This window comes from Girardinichthys multiradiatus, chromosome 13 (genome assembly GCF_021462225.1).
Source record: "Girardinichthys multiradiatus isolate DD_20200921_A chromosome 13, DD_fGirMul_XY1, whole genome shotgun sequence".
Classification (NCBI taxonomy): domain Eukaryota; kingdom Metazoa; phylum Chordata; class Actinopteri; order Cyprinodontiformes; family Goodeidae; genus Girardinichthys; species Girardinichthys multiradiatus.
The window spans coordinates 10258689-10279770 of NC_061806.1; the positions used below are offsets into that span (position 1 = coordinate 10258689).

General features: G+C 43.4%; 1 protein-coding gene and 1 long non-coding RNA gene across 2 annotated transcripts; one reads left to right on the forward strand and one right to left on the reverse strand.

The window, feature by feature from the left end:
- Nucleotides 1-19: 19 nt before the first annotated feature.
- On the reverse strand, nt 20-3410 carry LOC124879045. The gene is made up of 3 exons (XR_007040940.1): nt 3317-3410; nt 1948-2049; nt 20-261 (listed from the first exon to the last, which is right to left on the reverse strand). It is a non-coding gene; the product is annotated as an uncharacterized LOC124879045 (long non-coding RNA).
- Nucleotides 2937-21082, forward strand: cpsf1 (cleavage and polyadenylation specific factor 1). Its single transcript, XM_047383306.1, has 38 exons — nt 2937-3093; nt 3501-3666; nt 3760-3787; nt 3870-4003; nt 4086-4166; nt 5315-5463; nt 5566-5712; nt 5831-5970; nt 6112-6222; nt 6636-6729; nt 6812-6899; nt 6984-7133; nt 7212-7263; nt 7353-7426; nt 8000-8074; nt 8157-8237; nt 8519-8614; nt 8703-8879; nt 9370-9511; nt 9609-9787; nt 9954-10093; nt 10171-10342; nt 11264-11470; nt 11555-11644; nt 11720-11866; nt 11953-12105; nt 12472-12588; nt 12857-12947; nt 14783-14867; nt 15800-15941; nt 16022-16174; nt 16260-16436; nt 16867-16933; nt 17028-17075; nt 17157-17312; nt 20462-20591; nt 20669-20807; nt 20889-21082. Exons 2-38 carry the CDS (start codon nt 3523-3525, stop codon nt 20934-20936), a joined length of 4404 nt encoding a protein of 1467 aa, XP_047239262.1. The 5' UTR covers nt 2937-3093; nt 3501-3522; the 3' UTR covers nt 20937-21082.

The following is a 21082-nucleotide window of genomic DNA, read 5'->3' on the forward strand; positions in this document are numbered from 1 at the left end:
ACATTAGAGAAAACCGTCTCATTACCATTGAATACTAATTAAACATACTTCTCAGGATTCTTTTCTCAAACAATGTTTTCTTGACAAATGTCATTTGGAAACCTATTAACATATTAAAATTAATGCATTAATATAAATGTCATGTAATATGGTGAAAGATGGTGGTGGCAGCATTATGGCGGGCCGGGCTTTTCTTCAGCAGGTACTTGGCAGATAGTCAGAGCTGATGGGATCGATGATGAAGCTAAATACAGGGCAGTCCTGAAAGAATAGAAATATATAAATATCTACAAAAACAATACAGGTCCTTCTCAAAATATTAGCATATTGTGATAAAGTTCATTATTTTCCATAATGTCATGATGAAAATTTAACATTCATATATTTTAGATTCATTGCACACTAACTGAAATATTTCAGGTCTTTTATTGTCTTAATACGGATGATTTTGGCATACAGCTCATGAAAACCCAAAATTCCTATCTCACAAAATTAGCATATTTCATCCGACCAATAAAAGTGTTTTTCATACAAAAAACGTCAACCTTCAAATAATCATGTACTGTTATGCACTCAATACTTGGTCGGGAATCCTTTTGCAGAAATGACTGCTTCAATGCGGCGTGGCATGGAGGCAATCAGCCTGCGGCACTGCTGAGGTCTTATGGAGGCCCAGGATGCTTCGATAGCGGCCTTTAGCTCATCCAGAGTGTTGGGTCTTGAGTCTCTCAACGTTCTCTTCACAATATCCCACAGATTCTCTATGGGGTTCTGGTCAGGAGAGTTGGCAGGCCAATTGAGCACAGTGACACCATGGTCAGTAAACCATTTACCAGTGGTTTTGGCACTGTGAGCAGGTGCCAGGTCGTGCTGAAAAATGAAATCTTCATCTCCATAAAGCTTGTCAGCAAATGTAAGCATGAAGTGCTCCAAAATCTCCTGATAGATAGCTGCATTGACCCTGCCCTTGATAAAACACAGTGGACCAACACCAGCAGCTGACACGGCACCCCAGACCATCACTGACTGTGGGTACTTGACACTGGACTTCTGGCATTTTGGCATTTCCTTCTCCCCCGTCTTCCTCCAGACTCTGGCACCTTGATTTCCGAATGACATGCAGAATTTGCTTTCATCCGAAAAAAGTACTTTGGACCACTGAGCAACAGTCCAGTGCTGCTTCTCTATAGCCCAGGTCTGGGGAATGCGGCACCTGTAGCCCATTTCCTGCACGCCTGTGCACGGTGGCTCTGGATGTTTCTACTCCAGACTCAGTCCACTGCTTCCGCAGGTCCCCCAAGGTCTGGAATCGGCTCTTCTCCACAATCTTCCTCAGGGTCCGGTCACCTCTTCTCGTTGTGCAGCGTTTTCTGCCACACTTTTTCCTTCCCACAGACTTCCCACTGAGGTGCCTTGATACAGCACTCTGGGAACAGCCTATTCGTTCAGAAATTTCTTTCTGTGTCTTACCCTCTTGCTTGAGGGTGTCAATAGTGGCCTTTTGGACAGCAGTCAGGTTGGCAGTCTTACCCATGATTGGGGTTTTGAGTGATGAACCAGGCTGGGAGTTTTAAAGGCCTCAGGAATCTTTTGCAGGTGTTTAGAGTTAACTCGTTGATTCAGATGATTAGGTTCATAGCTCGTTTAGAGACCCTTTTAGTGATATGCTAATTTTGTGAGATAGGAATTTTGGGTTTTCATGAGCTGTATGCCAAAATCATCCGTATTAAGACAATAAAAGACCTGAAATATTTCAGTTAGTGTGCAATGAATCTAAAATATATGAATGTTAAATTTTCATCATGACATTATGGAAAATAATGAACTTTATCACAATATGCTAATATTTTGAGAAGGACCTGTATTTCCCTTTCTATATATTTATATTTAAAATGTCTTCATTGAGCTCAATGTGGGAAGTCAAATTCCTTGTTTGTATGCACAAACCTGGTGAAAAAAAGCTGTTCCTGATCCTGGAGGAAAATCTGTTGGAGGCTAGAAAAGGCTTGAGACTTAGGTAGACGTTCACCTTCCAGCAGGACGACAACCCTAAACATACAGCCAGAGCTACAATGAAATGATTTAGATTCAAGCTTATCCATGTATAAGAATGGCCTAGTCAAAGTCACAGAATCTGCGGCAAGATTTGAAAAATGCTGCTCGCAAAAGCGCTGTATTTTACACAGTGTAACTGAGCTTAAGGTATTTTGCAGAAAAGTGGGCAAGAATTGAGAGAAAATCTTGCCACTTTAATTAAAACAAAATGAGGTTAGAAGAGGTAATATATTTTTCCAATATTACCATTGCACTACTTTGTATTGGTCTATTTTATAAAATCCCAAAAAATTACATAGATGTGGCTGTAATGTAAACATTTGTAAAAAAGTTCACAAGGTCAGAATACATTAGCAAGGCATTGTAATGAATGTCTGTGTGTGGCATAATATTTTATTCTATTGTTAGATTGATATTAATTTAACTGATTTAACTATAGGTCCCATCTGTAAATGTTTTTATGAAGATGTTTTGTGTGTGCATACATTGATCAAATTCAACTTACTAAATAGTTTTTGTTTTTTTGCCAACAAAGCATTAGATCTATTAAAAAATGTTTCCCTTAATTTGGATTTAGAGCAACGTGCCACATTACCAAGAATCCTAGCATAACCGTTGGTTGTTTAAATATTTTTATTTAAATACTTCTTTAAATGTTTAGATACTTTACTTTTAACTGTCAATAATTTAGGTATGAAAGGTTTCTCAAGTCTGTAATTCAGCATAGTATATAAAACTAGACAGAAATTGCGGTAATTTTAAGATTATATTTAACATCAAATTGTGGCTTGATGCCAAAGTTTAGGCTTTGGGGTGTCTATGAAAAGTTTAACCTGTAGGGGGCAGTAAACCACCTGCGTGCCTTAGGTTTGTTGAGAGAACAAGAACTTTGGGAGCTACACAACAAAGCTAACCGCTAGGTTACCTGGCTATTAGCTGGAGCGTTAACAGCCATTTTAACACAGAAATATGACTCGCTAAATATGTATTAAGTGCCAGATAATAAAGCATCAGGCTTAGATAACCTATCGGATATAGGTATGTTAACAAGTTTAATTCAGAATTTGCTAGATAACCTGAAAGCGGCGCTAAAACATGCTAGCTACTGGGCTAGTTACACGAGCATGATGCTAGATGTTGGAGCCGGCTTTTATTTACAATGGTTACCTGAAGCTGCTAGTTGCTTTACTTATGTTACGGACATACTTGGGATGTAATGTTATTATAGTATTAAAAACATGACCCGAAAATGATAAATAACCTTCTGCCCTTTGTTGTTTTGTCCATTACTTAAGTCCGTTTTCTTCCACACGTTCCTCATGTAGCTCCTTGTTTTGCTGTTATAGGAGTAATTTAGCATATGTCCTTCTAGAGGAGTACTTTAAAATGAACAACGGCAAATTGACCGTAGAGGTGTTGACCTCGTGTCTTTTGTCTCCTGTCAGATGCTGAAGGGAACCTGTCAGGATGTATGCTGTATACAGACAGGCCCACACCCCCACTGCTGTGGAGTTTTCTGTCTACTGTAACTTTATATCCAGTAATGAGAAAAACTTAGTCATCGCCGGGACGTCCCAGCTTTTCGTCTACAGGATCATCCATGATGTGGAGGTAGTGGGACTCGTCAGCTTGGCTGGTTTCTCTGTGTGTAAATGCTATGAAGGGTTTTGTTCTGTGTGTTAACATTTTTGTGGGTTATTTCAGAGCACTTTCAAGGCTGACAAGTCATCCGGTATGTCCACCCGTCTGACACCAACATGTGTTTTATGAATGAAGAAATAAACATTTACAAAGATTTGCCTACTCTGTTGCAGATGCTAAAACCCGTAAGGAGAAGCTGGAGCAGGTGGCGTCCTTTTCTGTCTTTGGCAATATCATGTCCATGGCTAGTGTGCAGCTAATAGCTGCCAACAGAGATGCTCTTCTTCTCAGTTTCAAAGACGCAAAGGTATGAACTGTCTAAGCTGTGCACTGCTCCAATGAACTCTGAGCAGTTTAGCTTCAGTGACATGTGCATGATCTCTCACCAGCTGGCTGTGGTGGAGTATGACCCCGGGACACATGACCTGAAGACTCTCTCTCTGCATTACTTTGAGGAGCCAGAACTCAGAGTATGTGCATTGCCTTAAACATGCTAACTACATGACAATCGCAAACTTTAGTGTTGGGATTTTATGTGTTAGACCAACACATAAAGTAATCATAATTGTAAAGTGGAAGGAAAAGTATACACAGTTTTCAAAGTATTTCCAGAATTACAAATCTGAAACGTGGTCTGCATAAGTATTCAACCCCTTTTCTCTGATCTCCCTGATTTCTAAAATATTATTATTAACACAACTGAACACACCAGGCAAGTCAGGTGTGGAAAAATTGACAGCAGTGTTAGTTAATACAACAATACTCTAAGCTTTCAACATCTGAAAATGGAAATAATATAGCACAGCTGTAAGCCAATAAGATTATGCTGTCCATCTACGATAACTGGCTGAGAGGGGGAGGGGGGGATTAATCAGAGAAACACCCAAGAGGCTCGTAGTAACTCTGGGGGGAGATGCAGAGATCCACATCTTAGGAGGGAAAATCTGTAGACCGGATACCTACCTGGCCTTAATGGAAGAGTGGTGAGAAAGAAAGCTTCTAGAAATCCCATTTGCAGATTTGCTACAAGCCATTTGCCTCTTTGTGTGGCGGACCATCTGGCAGCCTGATGCTGTGGGAAAGCTTTTCTTCAGCAGGAAAAACCGTAGTTGGTCAAAGTTGAGGCAGCCAGAGCTACAGTGGAAGGGTTTAGATTAAAGCATGCACTTGTGTCAGAATGGCCTAGTCAAAGCCCAGACCTTAATTCAACTGAGAGTCAGTGGCTAGACTTGAAAATTGATATTCAAATGCACTAACCACTAAATCTTACTAAACTATAGCTATTTTTAAAGAAGATTGGACAAATGTTTTAGTGTCTAGATGTACAAAGCTGGTAGAGACATACCTCCCTAAAGCCTTGCCTTGTAAGGGTAGTGAAACGTGATTCTATAAAGTATTGACTCGTACTTGTGTCGTACTTTTCAAGTTTTTATTTCTAAAAACATTTTTTTCTTTCCACAAGACGATAATTCACCAGGTTGCATGAGTCTATCCAAAGATGTGGAGGTTGTTGCAGTTATCTGTCATGCAGGAGACACAGAGGAACCTGAAGTAAAGTCTGAAAAACACAAAGGAATAGGTTTTATGTCTAACTTGTTTGGTTTTTTTGCATTTTCAGGATGGCTTCGTACAGAATGTCCACATCCCAATTGTCCGTGTTGATCCAGAGAATCGCTGCGCCGTCATGCTCGTTTACGGCACCAAGCTCGTGGTGCTGCCGTTCCGAAAGGACACCCTAACCGATGAGCAGGAGATTGGAGTAGAAGGGTAGGACTCAGTTCCCAGCACAATTTCCCAAAAAGATCTCCCACTTCTCTCCTGTTGTTCTCTTGGGTTACAATAATCCCATTTTGTGCACTCCATCCGCAGACCCAAATCCAGCTTCCTGCCCAGTTACATCATCGACGTTCGCGAGTTAGACGAGAAGCTGCTGAACATTGTCGACATGAAGTTTCTTCACGGTTACTACGAACCTACGCTGCTCATTCTGTATGAGCCCAATCAGACGTGGCCTGGGTGAGTGAGTGCGTCTCGACGTCGGGTCGATTCCTGGATATGTTTATAACCTGCGCAGCTGCTTTTTGATCGGCCTGTTTTTACTGATCCACCTCCTGTGATGCGGTTCTTCTTCTAGGCGCGTGGCTGTTCGTCAGGACACTTGCAGTATCGTGGCAATCTCCCTCAACATCATGCAGAAGGTTCATCCCGTCATCTGGTCCCTGAGCAACCTGCCTTTTGACTGCACGCAGGTCATGGCTGTTCCCAAACCCATTGGTGAGCCTTCCTGTCACTCGGATGCCAGCTCGATGTGAAGATATTTACGTCTGCGGGTGTCAGATATAAGTTACCATATGCATTGTGCTGCTAAAGTTTGTGTTCTCCTCTGTGTTCTGATCCCGTCACATTTCTTTATAGGTGGTGTGGTGGTGTTTGCTGTGAATTCACTGCTGTATCTGAACCAGAGCGTCCCACCTTATGGAGTCTCTCTGAATTCTCTGACCACTGGGACCACATCCTTCCCTCTACGTGAGCAAAATCAACCTAATCAGCTTCGTTCTGTGTAGTCTTGGAAAGTATGGAGGATTCTTTTGCTCCAGAGCTGCTTAGATATGAAAAGAAAAACAACTAGATCCACCTTTCCAACTCAGTAATACTATTACAGCATTTACACACAGTAGACAAATGTTTCCGATTGTTGCGTACTCACCATCAGAAAGACATATCTGTTTAGGTGGAGTCCTTGAACCCTTGTGCAGCATCATCATCAGACTGACAACAGGCACACCAACATACAAGATTTCACTATAAAGTTTCTCTACATAGTTTTAAATGGATGGATAACTTTTTTCAACAACAGCTCAACTATAATAATTTTAGCCTTTAGAGGAGTACAAATATTCCTTAAGATATTCAGTAAAGAACGTGTTCTTGATTCCCAGGTGTGCAAGACGAAGTAAAGATCACACTAGACTGTTCTCAGTCTGACTTTATTGCGTATGACAAGATGGTCATCTCCCTGAAAGGAGGAGAAATGTGAGTTCCTGTAACAATCTTTAGAACGTATGTGAAGCCTGCGGACTTTTAGGATTTGTCACTGACTGTTGTTGCCTTCCAGTTACGTGTTGACGCTCATAACAGACGGCATGAGAAGCGTGAGGGCTTTTCACTTTGACAAAGCTGCAGCCAGCGTCCTCACAACATGTGTAAGTTCTTAGCTTGAAATGTCAGCATCACCAGTCACATCAAAATCATGACAAATGCCTCACGGTGCACGCTCCCTCCTTCAGATGGTAACCATGGAGCCCGGCTACCTGTTCCTCGGTTCCCGCCTTGGAAACTCACTGCTCCTGAAGTACACCGAGAAGCTGCAGGAGACACCGGCAGAGGAAGGCAAAGACAAGCAGGAGAAAGAAAAGGAGAAAGAGGCAGAAAAGCAGGTAGGTTTGGCTTGTAAAACGCACTGCAGACAGATTTTTCAACCACGAGTTTAACACTTGGCTGCTTGTGATTTCCAGGAGGAACCACCCATCAAAAAGAAGCGTGTAGAGTCTGCCACCAACTGGACAGGTGCGCCCACCATCGTCTGTCTCATAGTGTCATAACCCTGTTCACTACAAGCTGACCTGCTTCACGCTTGACTCCTTTGTTGTTTTTAGATGAAGTGGATGAGATCGAGGTGTACGGAAGTGAGGCCCAGTCAGGCACTCAGCTGGCTACCTACTCATTTGAGGTGAAAAGCTTAATATTTTTAAAGCATTATCAATAGTTACATGTTTAAACAGGAATCAATTATGATGGGACTTTTTTTACTCCAATATTTTTGTTGAAAACTTATTTTTAAATTATAAAAACAAAACAAATTCCCCACGAGAGGAAAAAGGAAACTGAAAGAGGGCGGTAGACATACATCAGAATTTCCTTTTAGAGGTTTGCAATTGCAATTGGAAAAGTATTCAAGCTTGGACTTGTTGCACAGGTGGCATCCTTTCACAGAATCATGCTGCAGCTCCTGAAAGCGACCCATTCTTTCACATTTGTTTGTAGAAACAGTCTACATGCCTAGGTGTTTGATTTTATACACCGGTGGCCATGAAAGTGATTGGAACACCTGATTTTAATTATTGGGTGGGTGACCTGGATCTGATCCTGTGTTAGAGGGACGAAGATTACAAACCCAGCCTGATTTCATTCACATAAACCGAACAGGATGGGGAAATGGCAGGAAAAAATAGAAAAACCCCACAGAGTCATTTTCTGTTAAAGCTTGACCGTTTACAGCAAACATCTGTGTATTTTCCTGCAGGTGTGCGATAGCATTCTCAACATCGGTCCCTGTGCAAATGCTTCTATGGGTGAGCCAGCATTCCTGTCTGAAGAGGTAAATGCACATTTCCTTATCCTAATGTCAAAGGTAGTTGTCAGAATGAAATCAACTGTTTGAAAATGATTTTTTCCTACAGTTTCAGAGCAACCCTGAACCTGACCTGGAGGTCGTTGTGTGCTCTGGTTACGGTAAAAATGGCGGGCTGTCTGTCCTCCAGGTAAACCCTTGTCTCTGCATTCGTGTATTGTAGCATACCCAGTTAATGTTGCTGCACCGTCCTAAAACCTGTGGTGGCGAGGGCCGTCTGCCACAGGTCCTGAGACAGTGCTAAAGGAAGTCTGGGTTTACCAGGGCTGCCTCAGAGATCCATGGAGTAGCCTGTAAACACCCCAGATACAGCCTCGGTTCGCCTATTAGAGTGATGGGCTTGCCTAAGGTTTCATTTGCTGTATTTTGAAAGTGCTTCAATCATCGCTTTTGTTCCCATTCTCACCGTAGAGAAGCATTCGACCTCAAGTGGTCACTACGTTTGAGTTGCCAGGTTGCCAGAACATGTGGACCGTCGTCTCGAGTGAGGTCAAGGACGATAAAAAAGTAGGAATTTGTCTGGAAAGGACTCGGGTTTCTTTGCCTATTAAATTCAGATGTTCCTCACTTTTTACTTTGTTTTGTTGCTATATAGGCCTCAAAAAGTGACGTGTCAGAGGATGGAGCAAAGACCGACGCTAAGGAGGATGGGGATGATGGAGAGAAGGAAAAGGAAGAGCCGGAGAAGGAGGAGGAGAAGGTAGAGCTTCCCCTGGAGGACGATGCTAAAAAGCACGGCTTTCTCATCCTGAGCAGAGAAGATTCCACCATGGTAGGAACACAGATGGCGCCGCTAACATTTATTGGCACCCCTGGTAAACGCGATAAAAGGCTAAAAATACCTTCATCTTTTATCCCCTGTAGCATACTCTCACACTGCTGGCCATGGAAGCAGGTTGAATTTGGGTCTTCTGAACCATTTCTGTGTTGATCTGGTGTTACCTTGTAGAAAGGTACAATGTTGACTTCACTAGCTGAGGCCAGCAGGTTTTTATTTACAGCATCTTTATATATCAGAGTCCATGATGCCGAGATGGCCAAGGCCTTTTGAGGAGAAACAAACCCACAGCATCAGTCCTCCTCCACCATACTTAACAGTAGGAAAGAGATGCTTTTCCACATAGCTTTCGTGCATGTCTTTACCAGGGGTGCCAATAAACATGTAGTGATGTGTGTCTCTTGTCTTTTTCATCTTATGTTTGATTGTCTTTCTCTAACAAAAAGTCATCAGGTGGTATCTTATCTGCAATGGTTGCTTGTAGATCCTTCAAACAGGTCAGGAAATTATGGAGCTGGACACAAGTGGGTTTGCTACTCAGGGGCCGACGGTGTTTGCTGGAAACATCGGTGATGACCAGTACATCATCCAGGTCTCACCCATGGGACTTCGTCTTCTGGAAGGGGGTAAAAAGAAATTGTTTTTTAATCCCTTCTCTGCATATAAGCACTGATATCCTTCCTCTTAATGCAAGACTGGTTTATGACTTGACTCTGTTTTCAGTGAAACAGCTCCACTTCATCCCGGTGGATCTGGGCTCTCCCATCGTGCATTGCTCCGTGGCGGACCCCTACGTGGTTATCATGACCGCTGAGGGTGTGGTCACCATGTTTGTGCTGAAGAGTGACTCCTACATGGGGAAAACGCACCGGCTGGCCCTGCAGAAACCACAGATTTCCACTGTGAGTGAAGCATGCTCTCATGTCATTTTCAAAAGGTTATAATTGACCAAACCAGATCTTTACATTTCAGTTAAAGGTTTTAAAAAATGCGCCAGAATGACACACCTCTTTCAGAGTGCTAAATGTTCAATGGTGTGGTGTGGCAATGTGTCTTTCCACTCAAAAGCAATCCCGCGTGATCGCGCTGTGTGCCTACCGAGATGTAAGCGGTATGTTCACCACAGAAAACAAAACAAGCTCCTCCATGAAAGACGACTTCATCACCAGGAGTCAGTCAGAGTCAGAGACGGTGTACCAGGAGCTCAGGTAGGAGCTCCCATCACCACAGTTATGACACGTTCGCCTCCATCAAGCTTCAGTTGGTATCATTCATGTTTGTGCAGCAACATGGTGGATGATGAGGAGGAAATGCTGTATGGAGAGTCCTGCACCACCGCTAAAGAGGAAATGAGCCGCAACTCGGCGGGAACCGCACCCAACACGGGCGAAGGAAGCCCGAGCAAAGCAGAGCCTTCCCACTGGTGTGTGATGATCAGGGACAACGGTGTGATGGAGGTATGCCTGTTTTCCTTCAGTTGTCTGGGGGAAAGGAATGTATCTGTCTGATCGGGAGGTGTTTACACCTGAGAACTGAATCCTGCCTGCGTTACTTCAGCTCTGCTGAAGAAGTGGGACTAACTCAATATTCATCTTACCTGGTTCCTTCATGTAAGCTGCCTGACAGCTGATCAAATCAAATACCATACATGAAGCATATGTTTTCACCCAGTTGGTAGAGAGGCACCAATCAGAGATGTTGATTCCTCTTTAAACTATAAATGGCAACAGAACCACTTTCTGCTTTCTGGATAGGTTGAAAATCTAACAGCACAGCGTTTATAGTGAAGTGAAACAACAACAGCCCCAAGTTCCAGAGCTGTCTCTCTCTGCGTCAGGCAGTAAAATCCTCCAAATGAAATCCAGTTAAAAAGATTCCTTCACATGACCGACTGTACCTCAGAGGCTTTTCTTTCTTTCTTGTTGACCAGCTCGAAAAATTGAAGTGTATTCAACATTTTTATTGAATTCCCGAACAAATAACAGCCGCGTCCATCTTAGTAGCTGAGAGGATAGAGCTGTGATGTAGCCTCCATAGATAATCCAGTTTTTATAGCTTTAGTGCTTCTTCTGACCTCGCTGATACTGAAAACAGCGTACTGAGTTTTCTCTCTGCAGCAACATTTTCTGCACTTAAGTGTGGTATTGGTACTGCAGCCTTGGTATGGTCACTTCACTGGTAAGGGAAAAAAAAAGCATAGTTGGGGCTTATCAGATTGTCAGACATGATTATTAATGTATAATTAGCATTATTACATGTGGGGTTTCCTACCTATAAATACTAGCTGCTTCAATGATGTTTTATCACTTTGTTTTAAGGCAAATTAAAAGAAATCACTGGAAAAACAGGTCTGAGTGTTTCTACCATTCTCTTGTCAGATTTTCCAGCTGCCAGACTGGCGCTTGGTCTTCCTGGTGAAGAACTTCCCAGTAGGCCAGAGAGTACTGGTGGACAGCTCTTCCGGCCAATCAGCTACGCAGGGGGAGGGTAAAAAGGAGGAAGTTGCTCGACAGGGAGAGTTCCCGCTGGTCAAAGAAGTGTCTTTAGTTTCCCTGGGCAACAATCGCAGTAGACCATATTTACTGGTGAGTTTTTCAACTTTGAGTTCACTCAATTAGCAATAAATTCAAAACCCCCCAAAAAACAAGCAATGACCTTTGTTTTTTTAGGTCTACGTGGAGAATGAGCTTCTGATTTATGAAGCCTTCCCATACGATCAGCAGCAGCCGCAAAACAACCTGAAAGTCCGCTTCAAAAAAGTACGATCTGCAAGCAACAACCGTGTTGACTTCCTAGTGGTCAGTCCTAACCGCGTCTGTCTGTCCTCTGAGCAGGTGCACCACAACATCAACTTCAAAGAAAAGAAATCAAAGCTGAAGAAAGATAAGAAGACAGAGATTGGCGGTACCGAGGAGAGCCCGGCGGTGAAAAGTCGGATTTCTAGGTTTAGATACTTTGAGGACATCTCCGGTTACTCAGGGGTATGAAAGCAGATATCTGATGGCTATCTAGGACACCTCATTTCATGGCACAGAGCCTGAAATTTCTGCCATCCTTGTTTGCACAGGTATTCATCTGCGGCCCGTCTCCTCACTGGATGCTCGTCACCTCACGAGGAGCTCTGAGGCTCCATCCGATGAGCATCGACGGGCCCATCGAGTCCTTCTCTCCCTTCCACAACATCAACTGTCCTAAAGGTTTCCTTTACTTCAACAAGCAGGTAGAGAGAGGACGCTTTAGCTCAGCTATAGCCTCAACTACTAACCAGTCCGTTTATTAAATACACCATTGGCACAAAAATAATCGAATTTAAATTCTAACTTGTGCATCAGTTACTCTTCTTTTTATCTATTGAAGTCGTTAGTTTTATAATCATTCCATGTTCACGTTCATCATTAAAAGCCCAGATTAATGATATTTATACCCATGATGAGTTTAAGTAAACATCTGACCAGCACTGGTCTCTCTCTCTCTCTATATATATATATATATAAAACAGCTTGACTCCTCATAATAATTAGGTGTTCACAGTTAGATTATTGGTCTCATCTTACATGATGTGAGCTTTTCTTGTGTTCTTCCACAGGGTGAGCTGAGGATCAGCGTCCTCCCCACCTACCTGTCCTACGACGCCCCCTGGCCTGTCAGGAAAATCCCGCTGAGGTGCACCGTGCACTACGTTTCCTACCACGTTGAGTGCAAGGCAAGCTCCTTAGTTTCAGATCTCTGTGGTGGGAATTCAACGTATGAAACCTTCCCGTCTTTACCGCCTCCCTCCACTTTGGCAACACAAGGCAGAATAAAACCAGACGGGTCGATCCGCTTTGAAAAGTTTCACATGAAAGGCTTCTGGCCTTGAAGTTTTCTTACTGCTAAAAAGGGAAAGGAGAAATCAATGCGAGCAACTGAAGGGATTATTCTTTGATGCTAATGCTTTTTTTTTTCTTTCTCTCCTTTCTGTTGGACTTCAGGTGTACGCTGTGTGCACCAGTGTGAAAGAGCTGTGCACCCGCATCCCCAGGATGACGGGAGAGGAGAAGGAGTTTGAGATCATCGAGAGAGGTCAGAGAAAACACACACTTTCTGTTGCTTTAAGCACTTTGTGAGCTCCAGTTCAGTTGTATGGTGTTAGTGGACCTGTCCTTTTAAAACAGTGGAGGAACAAATAAGTCCTGTGCACGGGTTTCTATTGTTTTCTACTTTTTCGTCAGACTTAAATGTTTCAGATCATCAAGAGTAACTGAGTAAGCAAAATGCAGTTTTCAAATGATGATTTCATTTATTAGCAGAAAACGTTCTCCACCACCAACCAGATCCTATGTGAAAAGTAATTGTCCCTAATCTAATAGCTGGTTGTGCTGCCCTTGGCTGCTGTGGAGCATTTGTGAAAACTGACAGTGAGTCTTTCCCATCGTTTTGGTGGAATTTTGGCCTGCTCTGTTGCTCTGCTCCTACCTCAAGTGGAGTTCAAGTATCTCGGGAGCAGGAGATTGACACACGGATTGGTGCGATCGCTGCAGTGATGAGGACGCTGTGCCGGTCTGTTGGGTTGAAGAGAGAGTTGTGCCGAAAGGCGAAGCTCTTGATTTACTGGTCGCTCCTACAGGAGGTGTTCCAGGCACGTCCCACCGGGAGGAGGCCCAGGGGACGGCCCAGGACACGCTGGAGGGACTACGTCTCTCAGCTGGCCTGGGAACGCCTTGAGCTCCCCTCAGAGGAGCTGGAGGAGGTGTCTGGGCGTCTCTACTGAGTCTGCTGCCCCTGCCACCCGGTCCCGGATAAGCGGAAGACGATGGGTACAACAGTTCAGCCCAATTGGAGGGTTTTCAAGGATGAGTGGTCTAATTAAGCTCCTGCCACACCATTAATCATATTTCAGTCTGTACTTTGACTAGGCCACTCTAAAACCTTTATTTTATTTGGTTGTTTTTTTTTTTTTTTGGCTGTTCAGATATGAATTTGCTGGTGGCCAACTAATAGCCAGACATTCTCCTTCAGGATCTTCTGCTGGAGAGCAGAATTCATGGCTCCATCAATTACAGCAAGTCGTCCAGGTCCAGAAGCAGTGAAACAGCCTAAGACCGTCACACTGGTCCCACCGTGTTTGATTGTCAACATGTTGGTTTTAAACAGATTTTATACCTACCAAAAAGGTCCTTTTTTGTGACATTTTCCTAAAACCATTTAGACCATCAAGACGTTTTTTGACACACATGAGATGGACCTTTGTGTTCTTTGGGCCTTGCCACCCTCCCACGGAGGCCAATCTTTAGCTCAGTCTCTTTCTTATTGTTGAATCATGAACTCTGACCTTAACTGAGGACTACAGGGCATTAGTTGTTGGTCCTGGTTCTTCTGTGACCTCCTGGGTGGGTAGTTGATGTCCTTTTGGAGTCATTTTGACTCTCTGGTGTTCCAGGTTTTCTCTATTTGTGGAACATTTCTCTCATTGTGGTTCCCTGGAGTCCCAAAGCATAAGAAATAACTTAGGAACCCTTTCCAGGCAGATAGATTATGGGTTTGAATTTGCAGAGATCGGGACATGATGTGTTGCTGATTGAGATTTCTAAGCCTACTTTATGTTGTTGCACAGGTCCTATTGATTTTAGAGGTGGCTCTAATCAGGCCTGGGTGTGGCTTGTCAAATTAAAATAAAAAATGGGGTTAATGATTAAAAAGGTGGTTAATCACTGTTAAATAATGAATGAACTAGGGCGGAAAAAAACACTTTTACACTGCATTTTATCTTATTCTGAATAAAGTTTATCCACTTTCTGCTTTTTCTTCAAGCTTTTAAACATTTGTCGTGTCCTCACCTGCATTTCTTCCTTTGAGTTTAGTCGTTTATAAATCCATTTCGACACATTTGCTCTTGTTTCTCCTCACCCTCTCTGCAGACGAGCGTCACATTAACCCTCAGCAGGAGAGGTTCTCCATCCAGCTCATCTCTCCTGTTAGCTGGGAGACCATTCCCAACACACGGTAAAACATCTCTACTTTGACATTAAGCAGCATCTTCATGACCCTGCTGTTGCTTGCCTGTGGTCCTCCTCCAGAGCCGTGTTAGAGTCGGTGCCTTTATTCAGAAATTTCGGCCGTTTTCTTCAAGCAGAAGAGAATTGATTCAGTCTAACTCTAGTGTGGAAAAAAAGTGCAGAAGTCACAGACTATTATAAAGAAATCCTTTTTAAAAGGACTTTAAGGTGAATGTCAAGATGGATGATTTTAATGGGGTTTTTTTTTCCTGTAATTTCTTCTTTTTGAACATCAGTAGCACTGAATCTTCACATGTAAAGCACAAATACAAAGTAAATTAAGAACAAAGTTTACCAATTGTTTTTTGAAGCCCTTCTCTCCACTTTACTTCTCCACCGCCCTCCCACCCAAGCTGAACCTAAGGGACTGAGGCTGTGCGCTCCAACATTCGTGGAGAAAGAAAAGTTATGAAAAAGCGAATGAATGAAACCATTATGGTAAAGTCAAAAAGAAAACTATATATGCACAAATATACAAAAGTGCTTAAGATGTTAAGAAAGAAACTGAGAGGACACGATGTCTAGTTTGCTCATTTGTGACATAACTGGGCTCTAAACAGATAGGACTGTAGGTTTTCTTACATCTACTACACCAAATATGGCTGCCGCTGCGTTGGGCTGAAGTTTCTTTAGTGGATCAACCTTTGCATGGGAAAATGTGTTTGTTGTGTTGTTTCTTTGCTTTTTTGTTCTGTGTTAATGGATAACCAGTTTGTAAACAGTAAGCCACGTTTAACGCTTAAATAAGTCATAATTTAGTACTAAGTGGACCAGCAGAAGCGAAAACATCAAGAGCACTCCAGCAGTTGACTCTCCATAATCTGACACTCTGGATCATGATAGAACCAAGCTCTAACTTCACCTTTTTATCTCCTGAAGGATCGACCTGGAGGAGTGGGAACATGTGACCTGTATGAAGACGGTGGCTCTGAGGAGTCAGGAGACGGTATCCGGACTGAAAGGCTACATCGCAGCGGGGACCTGTGTGATGCAGGGAGAGGAGGTCACCTGCAGGGGCAAGGTGAGTGGGTCATCCCTCTGCAGACAGAAAACTGGTGCTGTGTGGCTTTCATTTCTCTCACAGTGTCTGTCTGTGTTTAGATTCTCATCCTGGATGTGATTGAGGTGGTCCCAGAGCCGGGCCAGCCACTCACCAAGAACAAGTTTAAAGTGCTGTATGAGAAGGAGCAGAAGGGACCGGTGACGGCTCTGTGTCACTGCCATGGATACCTGGTGTCGGCCATTGGCCAAAAGGTCCCACACACACACACACACACACACAGTTGTAGAGTTTTAAGATTGCACGAACAAAGGTGATAACCTCCCATGTTCCCTGCAGATCTTTCTGTGGGTCCTGAAGGACAACGACCTGACAGGCATGGCCTTCATCGACACACAGCTTTACATCCACCAGATGATCAGCATCAAGAACTTCATCCTGGCAGCTGACCTGATGAAGAGCATCTCTCTGCTGCGCTACCAGGAGGAGAGTAAGACGCTGTCGCTCGTCAGCCGGGTGAGCAGCAACTCCTCTTGGGAGTGACGACATGTTTTCTAGCTTCCATCCATCAGTTTCTCCATCCATCCTTTTGTCTGTCTACTCGTCCATCCATCATGTTGTCAGTCGGTCTGTGATGTTTGAATGTTCCATATCTAAAGCCTGACTTGTGTCGAACGTTCTGCTAGAAATTCATCGTGAACTTTTGTGTTTCTCCTTCAGAAATTGATTGAGAACTCTGGACGAATCAAGTCTGGAAAACTGTAGAATATTGAGATGTATAATGTGTAGGAACTCTGTTTTCATTAACCGGACAAACAGATTTAAGGGGTTTGTAGACAACAATTATCAGTAACCTGCTTGAGATCTTGAGAGCAGCTGAACCAGCAGACCATAATAATATGTTGCTGCTTTGTTAAGTTAATCATGTTTGATTTCATTTGAACAGGATGCTAAGCCCTTAGAGGTCTACAGCATTGAATTTATGGTGGATAACAACCAGCTTGGATTCCTGGGTAACATTCCCGATGATTTTGGAGAACATTTCCTTCAGATATTCTGTCGAGCTCAGCTTGAACTTTCCCTGTTTTTTTTTGGTTTTTTTTACAGTATCGGATCGAGACAAGAACCTGTTTGTGTACATGTATCTACCTGAAGGTTGGTCATGCAGTCTGAGCTCATAAGTGATGACCTCATGAAAAAGAAGTGAGTGTTAAGCTGTGGGGTGTGTGCTTGCAGCTAAAGAGAGCTTCGGAGGGATGCGCCTGCTGAGACGAGCCGACTTCAACGCAGGAGCCCACATTAACGCGTTGTGGCGGATGCCGTGCCGAGGAGCGCTGGACTCTGGCAGCAAGAAGGCTCTCACCTGGGACAACAAGCAGATCTCGTGGTTCGGTAAGAGGCCGCTCATTCTGTGCCTTCATTCCTCTTAATCTTCTTCACGTTTTAGTCATTTTAGTAATAATTGTAAAAAGAACGGCAAAAGGCAAATGGTCCGTAACATTGCACACCATCCTGAACACTAAGAAGCAACATAGTTGATCAGAGTGCTTTACAAGGTGAACAACAGATGGAGGAAAGATCATAGAGTCAGCATGGTGGTGGCAGCATCATGCTGCGGGGGTGCTTTTCTTCAGTGAAGTGGTTCAGACCAAAGCCATGTCCGTACCTTAAACCCAAACGTTTCATATAAAAACCCAGTAAAACACTTTTATCGTCACAGGACTGTTGTTTAAAGATGTATAAACACAGAGAGAGCCAGAGCGAAAAGTAGGTGTAGTAAGAGGAGCAGATGGTGACGTTCCACGCTGGTTAGTGTACCTTGTTTATTTTCAGTTTCACATTATTAAACTGGGGAACCGTGTCTCTTGGACCTGATGGTAGCAGTCTGTGTTTAGGATTCAGAGCATGGTCAGGGTTAGAGGAGATATCTTTAGCTAATTTCACTATACTGGTCCTTCTCAAAATATTAGCATATTGTGATAAAGTTCATTATTTTCCATAATGTAATGATGAAAATTTAACATTCATATATTTTAGATTCATTGCACACTAACTGAAATATTTCAGGTCTTTTATTGTCTTAATACGGATGATTTTGGCATACAGCTCATGAAAACCCAAAATTCCTATCTCACAAAATTAGCATATCATTAAAAGGGTCTCTAAACGAGCTATGAACCTAATCATCTGAATCAACGAGTTAACTCTAAACACCTGCAAAAGATTCCTGAGGCCTTTAAAACTCCCAGCCTGGTTCATCACTCAAAACCCCAATCATGGGTAAGACTGCCGACCTGACTGCTGTCCAGAAGGCCACTATTGATACCCTCAAGCAAGAGGGTAAGACACAGAAAGAAATTTCTGAACGAATAGGCTGTTCCCAGAGTGCTGTATCAAGGCACCTCAGTGGGAAGTCTGTGGGAAGGAAAAAGTGTGGCAGAAAACGCTGCACAACGAGAAGAGGTGACCGGACCCTGAGGAAGATTGTGGAGAAGGGCCGATTCCAGACCTTGGGGGACCTGCGGAAGCAGTGGACTGAGTCTGGAGTAGAAACATCCAGAGCCACCGTGCACAGGCGTGTGCAGGAAATGGGCTACAGGTGCCGCATTCCCCAGACCTGGGCTACAGAGAAGCAGCACTGGACTGTTGCTCAGTGGTCCAAAGTACTTTTTTCGGATGAAAGCAAATTCTGCATGTCATTCGGAAATCAAGGTGCCAGAGTCTGGAGGAAGACTGGGGAGAAGGAAACCCAAAATGCCAGAAGTCCAGTGTCAAGTACCCACAGTCAGTGATGGTCTGGGGTGCCGTGTCAGCTGCTGGTGTTGGTCCACTGTGTTTTATCAAGGGCAGGGTCAATGCAGCTAGCTATCAGGAGATTTTGGAGCACTTCATGCTTCCATCTGCTGAAAAGCTTTATGGAGATGAAGATTTCATTTTTCAGCACGACCTGGCACCTGCTCACAGTGCCAAAACCACTGGTAAATGGTTTACTGACCATGGTATCACTGTGCTCAATTGGCCTGCCAACTCTCCTGACCTGAACCCCATAGAGAATCTGTGGGATATTGTGAAGAGAATGTTGAGAGACTCAAGACCCAACACTCTGGATGAGCTAAAGGCCGCTATCGAAGCATCCTGGGCCTCCATAAGACCTCAGCAGTGCCACAGGCTGATTGCCTCCATGCCACGCCGCATTGAAGCAGTCATTTCTGCAAAAGGATTCCCGACCAAGTATTGAGTGCATAACTGTACATGATTATTTGAAGGTTGACGTTTTTTGTATTAAAAACACTTTTCTTTTATTGGTCGGATGAAATATGCTAATTTTGTGAGATAGGAATTTTGGGTTTTCATGAGCTGTATGCCAAAATCATCTGTATTAAGACAATAAAAGACCTGAAATATTTCAGTTAGTGTGCAATGAATCTAAAATATATGAATGTTACATTTTCATCATGACATTATGGAAAATAATGAACTTTATCACAATATGCTAATATTTTGAGAAGGACCTGTAGTGTTACGGTGAGAGGATTCATAAAACACTCAGTTCAGCATGGCCTTTCCATGACGACAGATGGTCAAACCTAGATCAGTACATGATCTGATTGATTTATTCATTATGGATGGTAATGACAACTTCCTGACCATCAAATAGTGATCCAAAAACAGTTTCTTTGGTTTTTCTTGTATTTTTTTGTAAGGAGGAGGGGGTGTGTAAAAACTTTTGTCTGTATCAAAGACGTTACATGCAACATGATTGGTTCAGCTGTTTGGGGCTCACTCAGCCATGTCCTGTGTTACCTAAAAAATGCGTTCCTGCTGGAAAGGAGCAGGTTTGCTCGCATTTATCCGAATGAAACTGAACAAAAGAGACGTGAAGTGGAGGCTTTACAACACCTAGTAATGATGGTGTGGGTGAAGTTGCTTTCTGGTTGGACGACGCAGACTCTGCTGCTTCACCGTAGACGCGAGAATTATTTGGAGGAGCCAAGATGAGGCTTTCAAACCTATGAACACTGTATGCGGTGGCAGCATTATGCTGTGGGACTCCTTTGTTCTAAGTGGCATCTTTCAACTTCTGCAACTTCACATCCAGTCAGCAGGAAAAGAGAACATGACAAAAATTATTAAAAGCTCCAAATTAGTGACATCTGAACTTTTTTTTTTTTGCGGCACTAGAGGCCTTTGTTTTTTTAACAGTAGGTAGACAGGAAAGAGGGCAAAGAGAGGGAGAGACATTTGGTAAAGGTCGGCGGGTCCGGGACTCAAACCCGGGACCGCAGCATCAAGGACTATGACCTCTCCACATGGTCGCGCATTTAACCCCTACACCACCAGTGCTGTGCCCAGTGACATCCAAACTTGACCAGAACTGAAGCTGGCGGATTCTGCTCCTCATGATACTTTACATACAAGTGATCTGTGCTGCAGACCTCACTTTATCAGTAGTACAAAGCAGGCTGAAGGCCAGAGAACTTTGCAGGTGTTGACCTAAAAAACCTGAGATTGTTTTCATTTGTGAGACTTTGTTCCCACAGCCACTCTGGACGGAGGAATCGGGATGCTGCTTCCCATGGCGGAGAAGACTTACCGTCGCCTGCTGATGTTGCAGAATGCTCTCAACACCTTGCTGCCTCATCATGCTGGTCTCAACCCAAAAGCCTTTAGGTTTGCCTCTCCCTGAACATTGTTTCCAGATTGAGGAAATTCACTACACGTCACTTCAATTTGTCTGTTGTATTTAGGATGATGCACTGCGACAGACGGAGCCTGCAGAACGCAGTGAGGAACGTCCTGGATGGAGAACTCCTCAGCAAGTACTTGTACCTCAGCACCATGGAGCGCAGCGAGCTGGCCAAGAAGATCGGCACCACGCAGGACATCGTGAGTGCTATGAAATGCCGACTCATCTCCTCAAACCAGAGATTTTCTCCTTTTTCATGTATTCCTCCCGTCTCTTTGCAGATCCTGGATGATCTTCTGGAAATCGACAGAGTAACTGCTCATTTCTGAGCGTTCTCACATTCCCATTTGCTCCAAATCATTGCTTGTTCTATTCTCAGTGTGCACGCCATCGTTGTGTAAACCTTTGATTTTTGTCATTCAAAGAGGTCCATCTTGTTTTCTTAGATTATTTTGTATTAAAAAATAAGAAAACA

Bases quoted from the DNA above. Each gene is read 5' to 3' on its own strand.
- cpsf1 (XM_047383306.1), top strand. From the start codon at position 3,523: ATGTATGCTGTATACAGACAGGCCCACACCCCCACTGCTGTGGAGTTT. The intron at 4,167-5,314 runs GTATGTGCATTG...TTGCATTTTCAG, and splicing joins TTGAGGAGCCAGAACTCAGA to GATGGCTTCGTACAGAATGT. The intron at 7,264-7,352 runs GTGCGCCCACCA...TGTTGTTTTTAG, and splicing joins GTCTGCCACCAACTGGACAG to ATGAAGTGGATGAGATCGAG.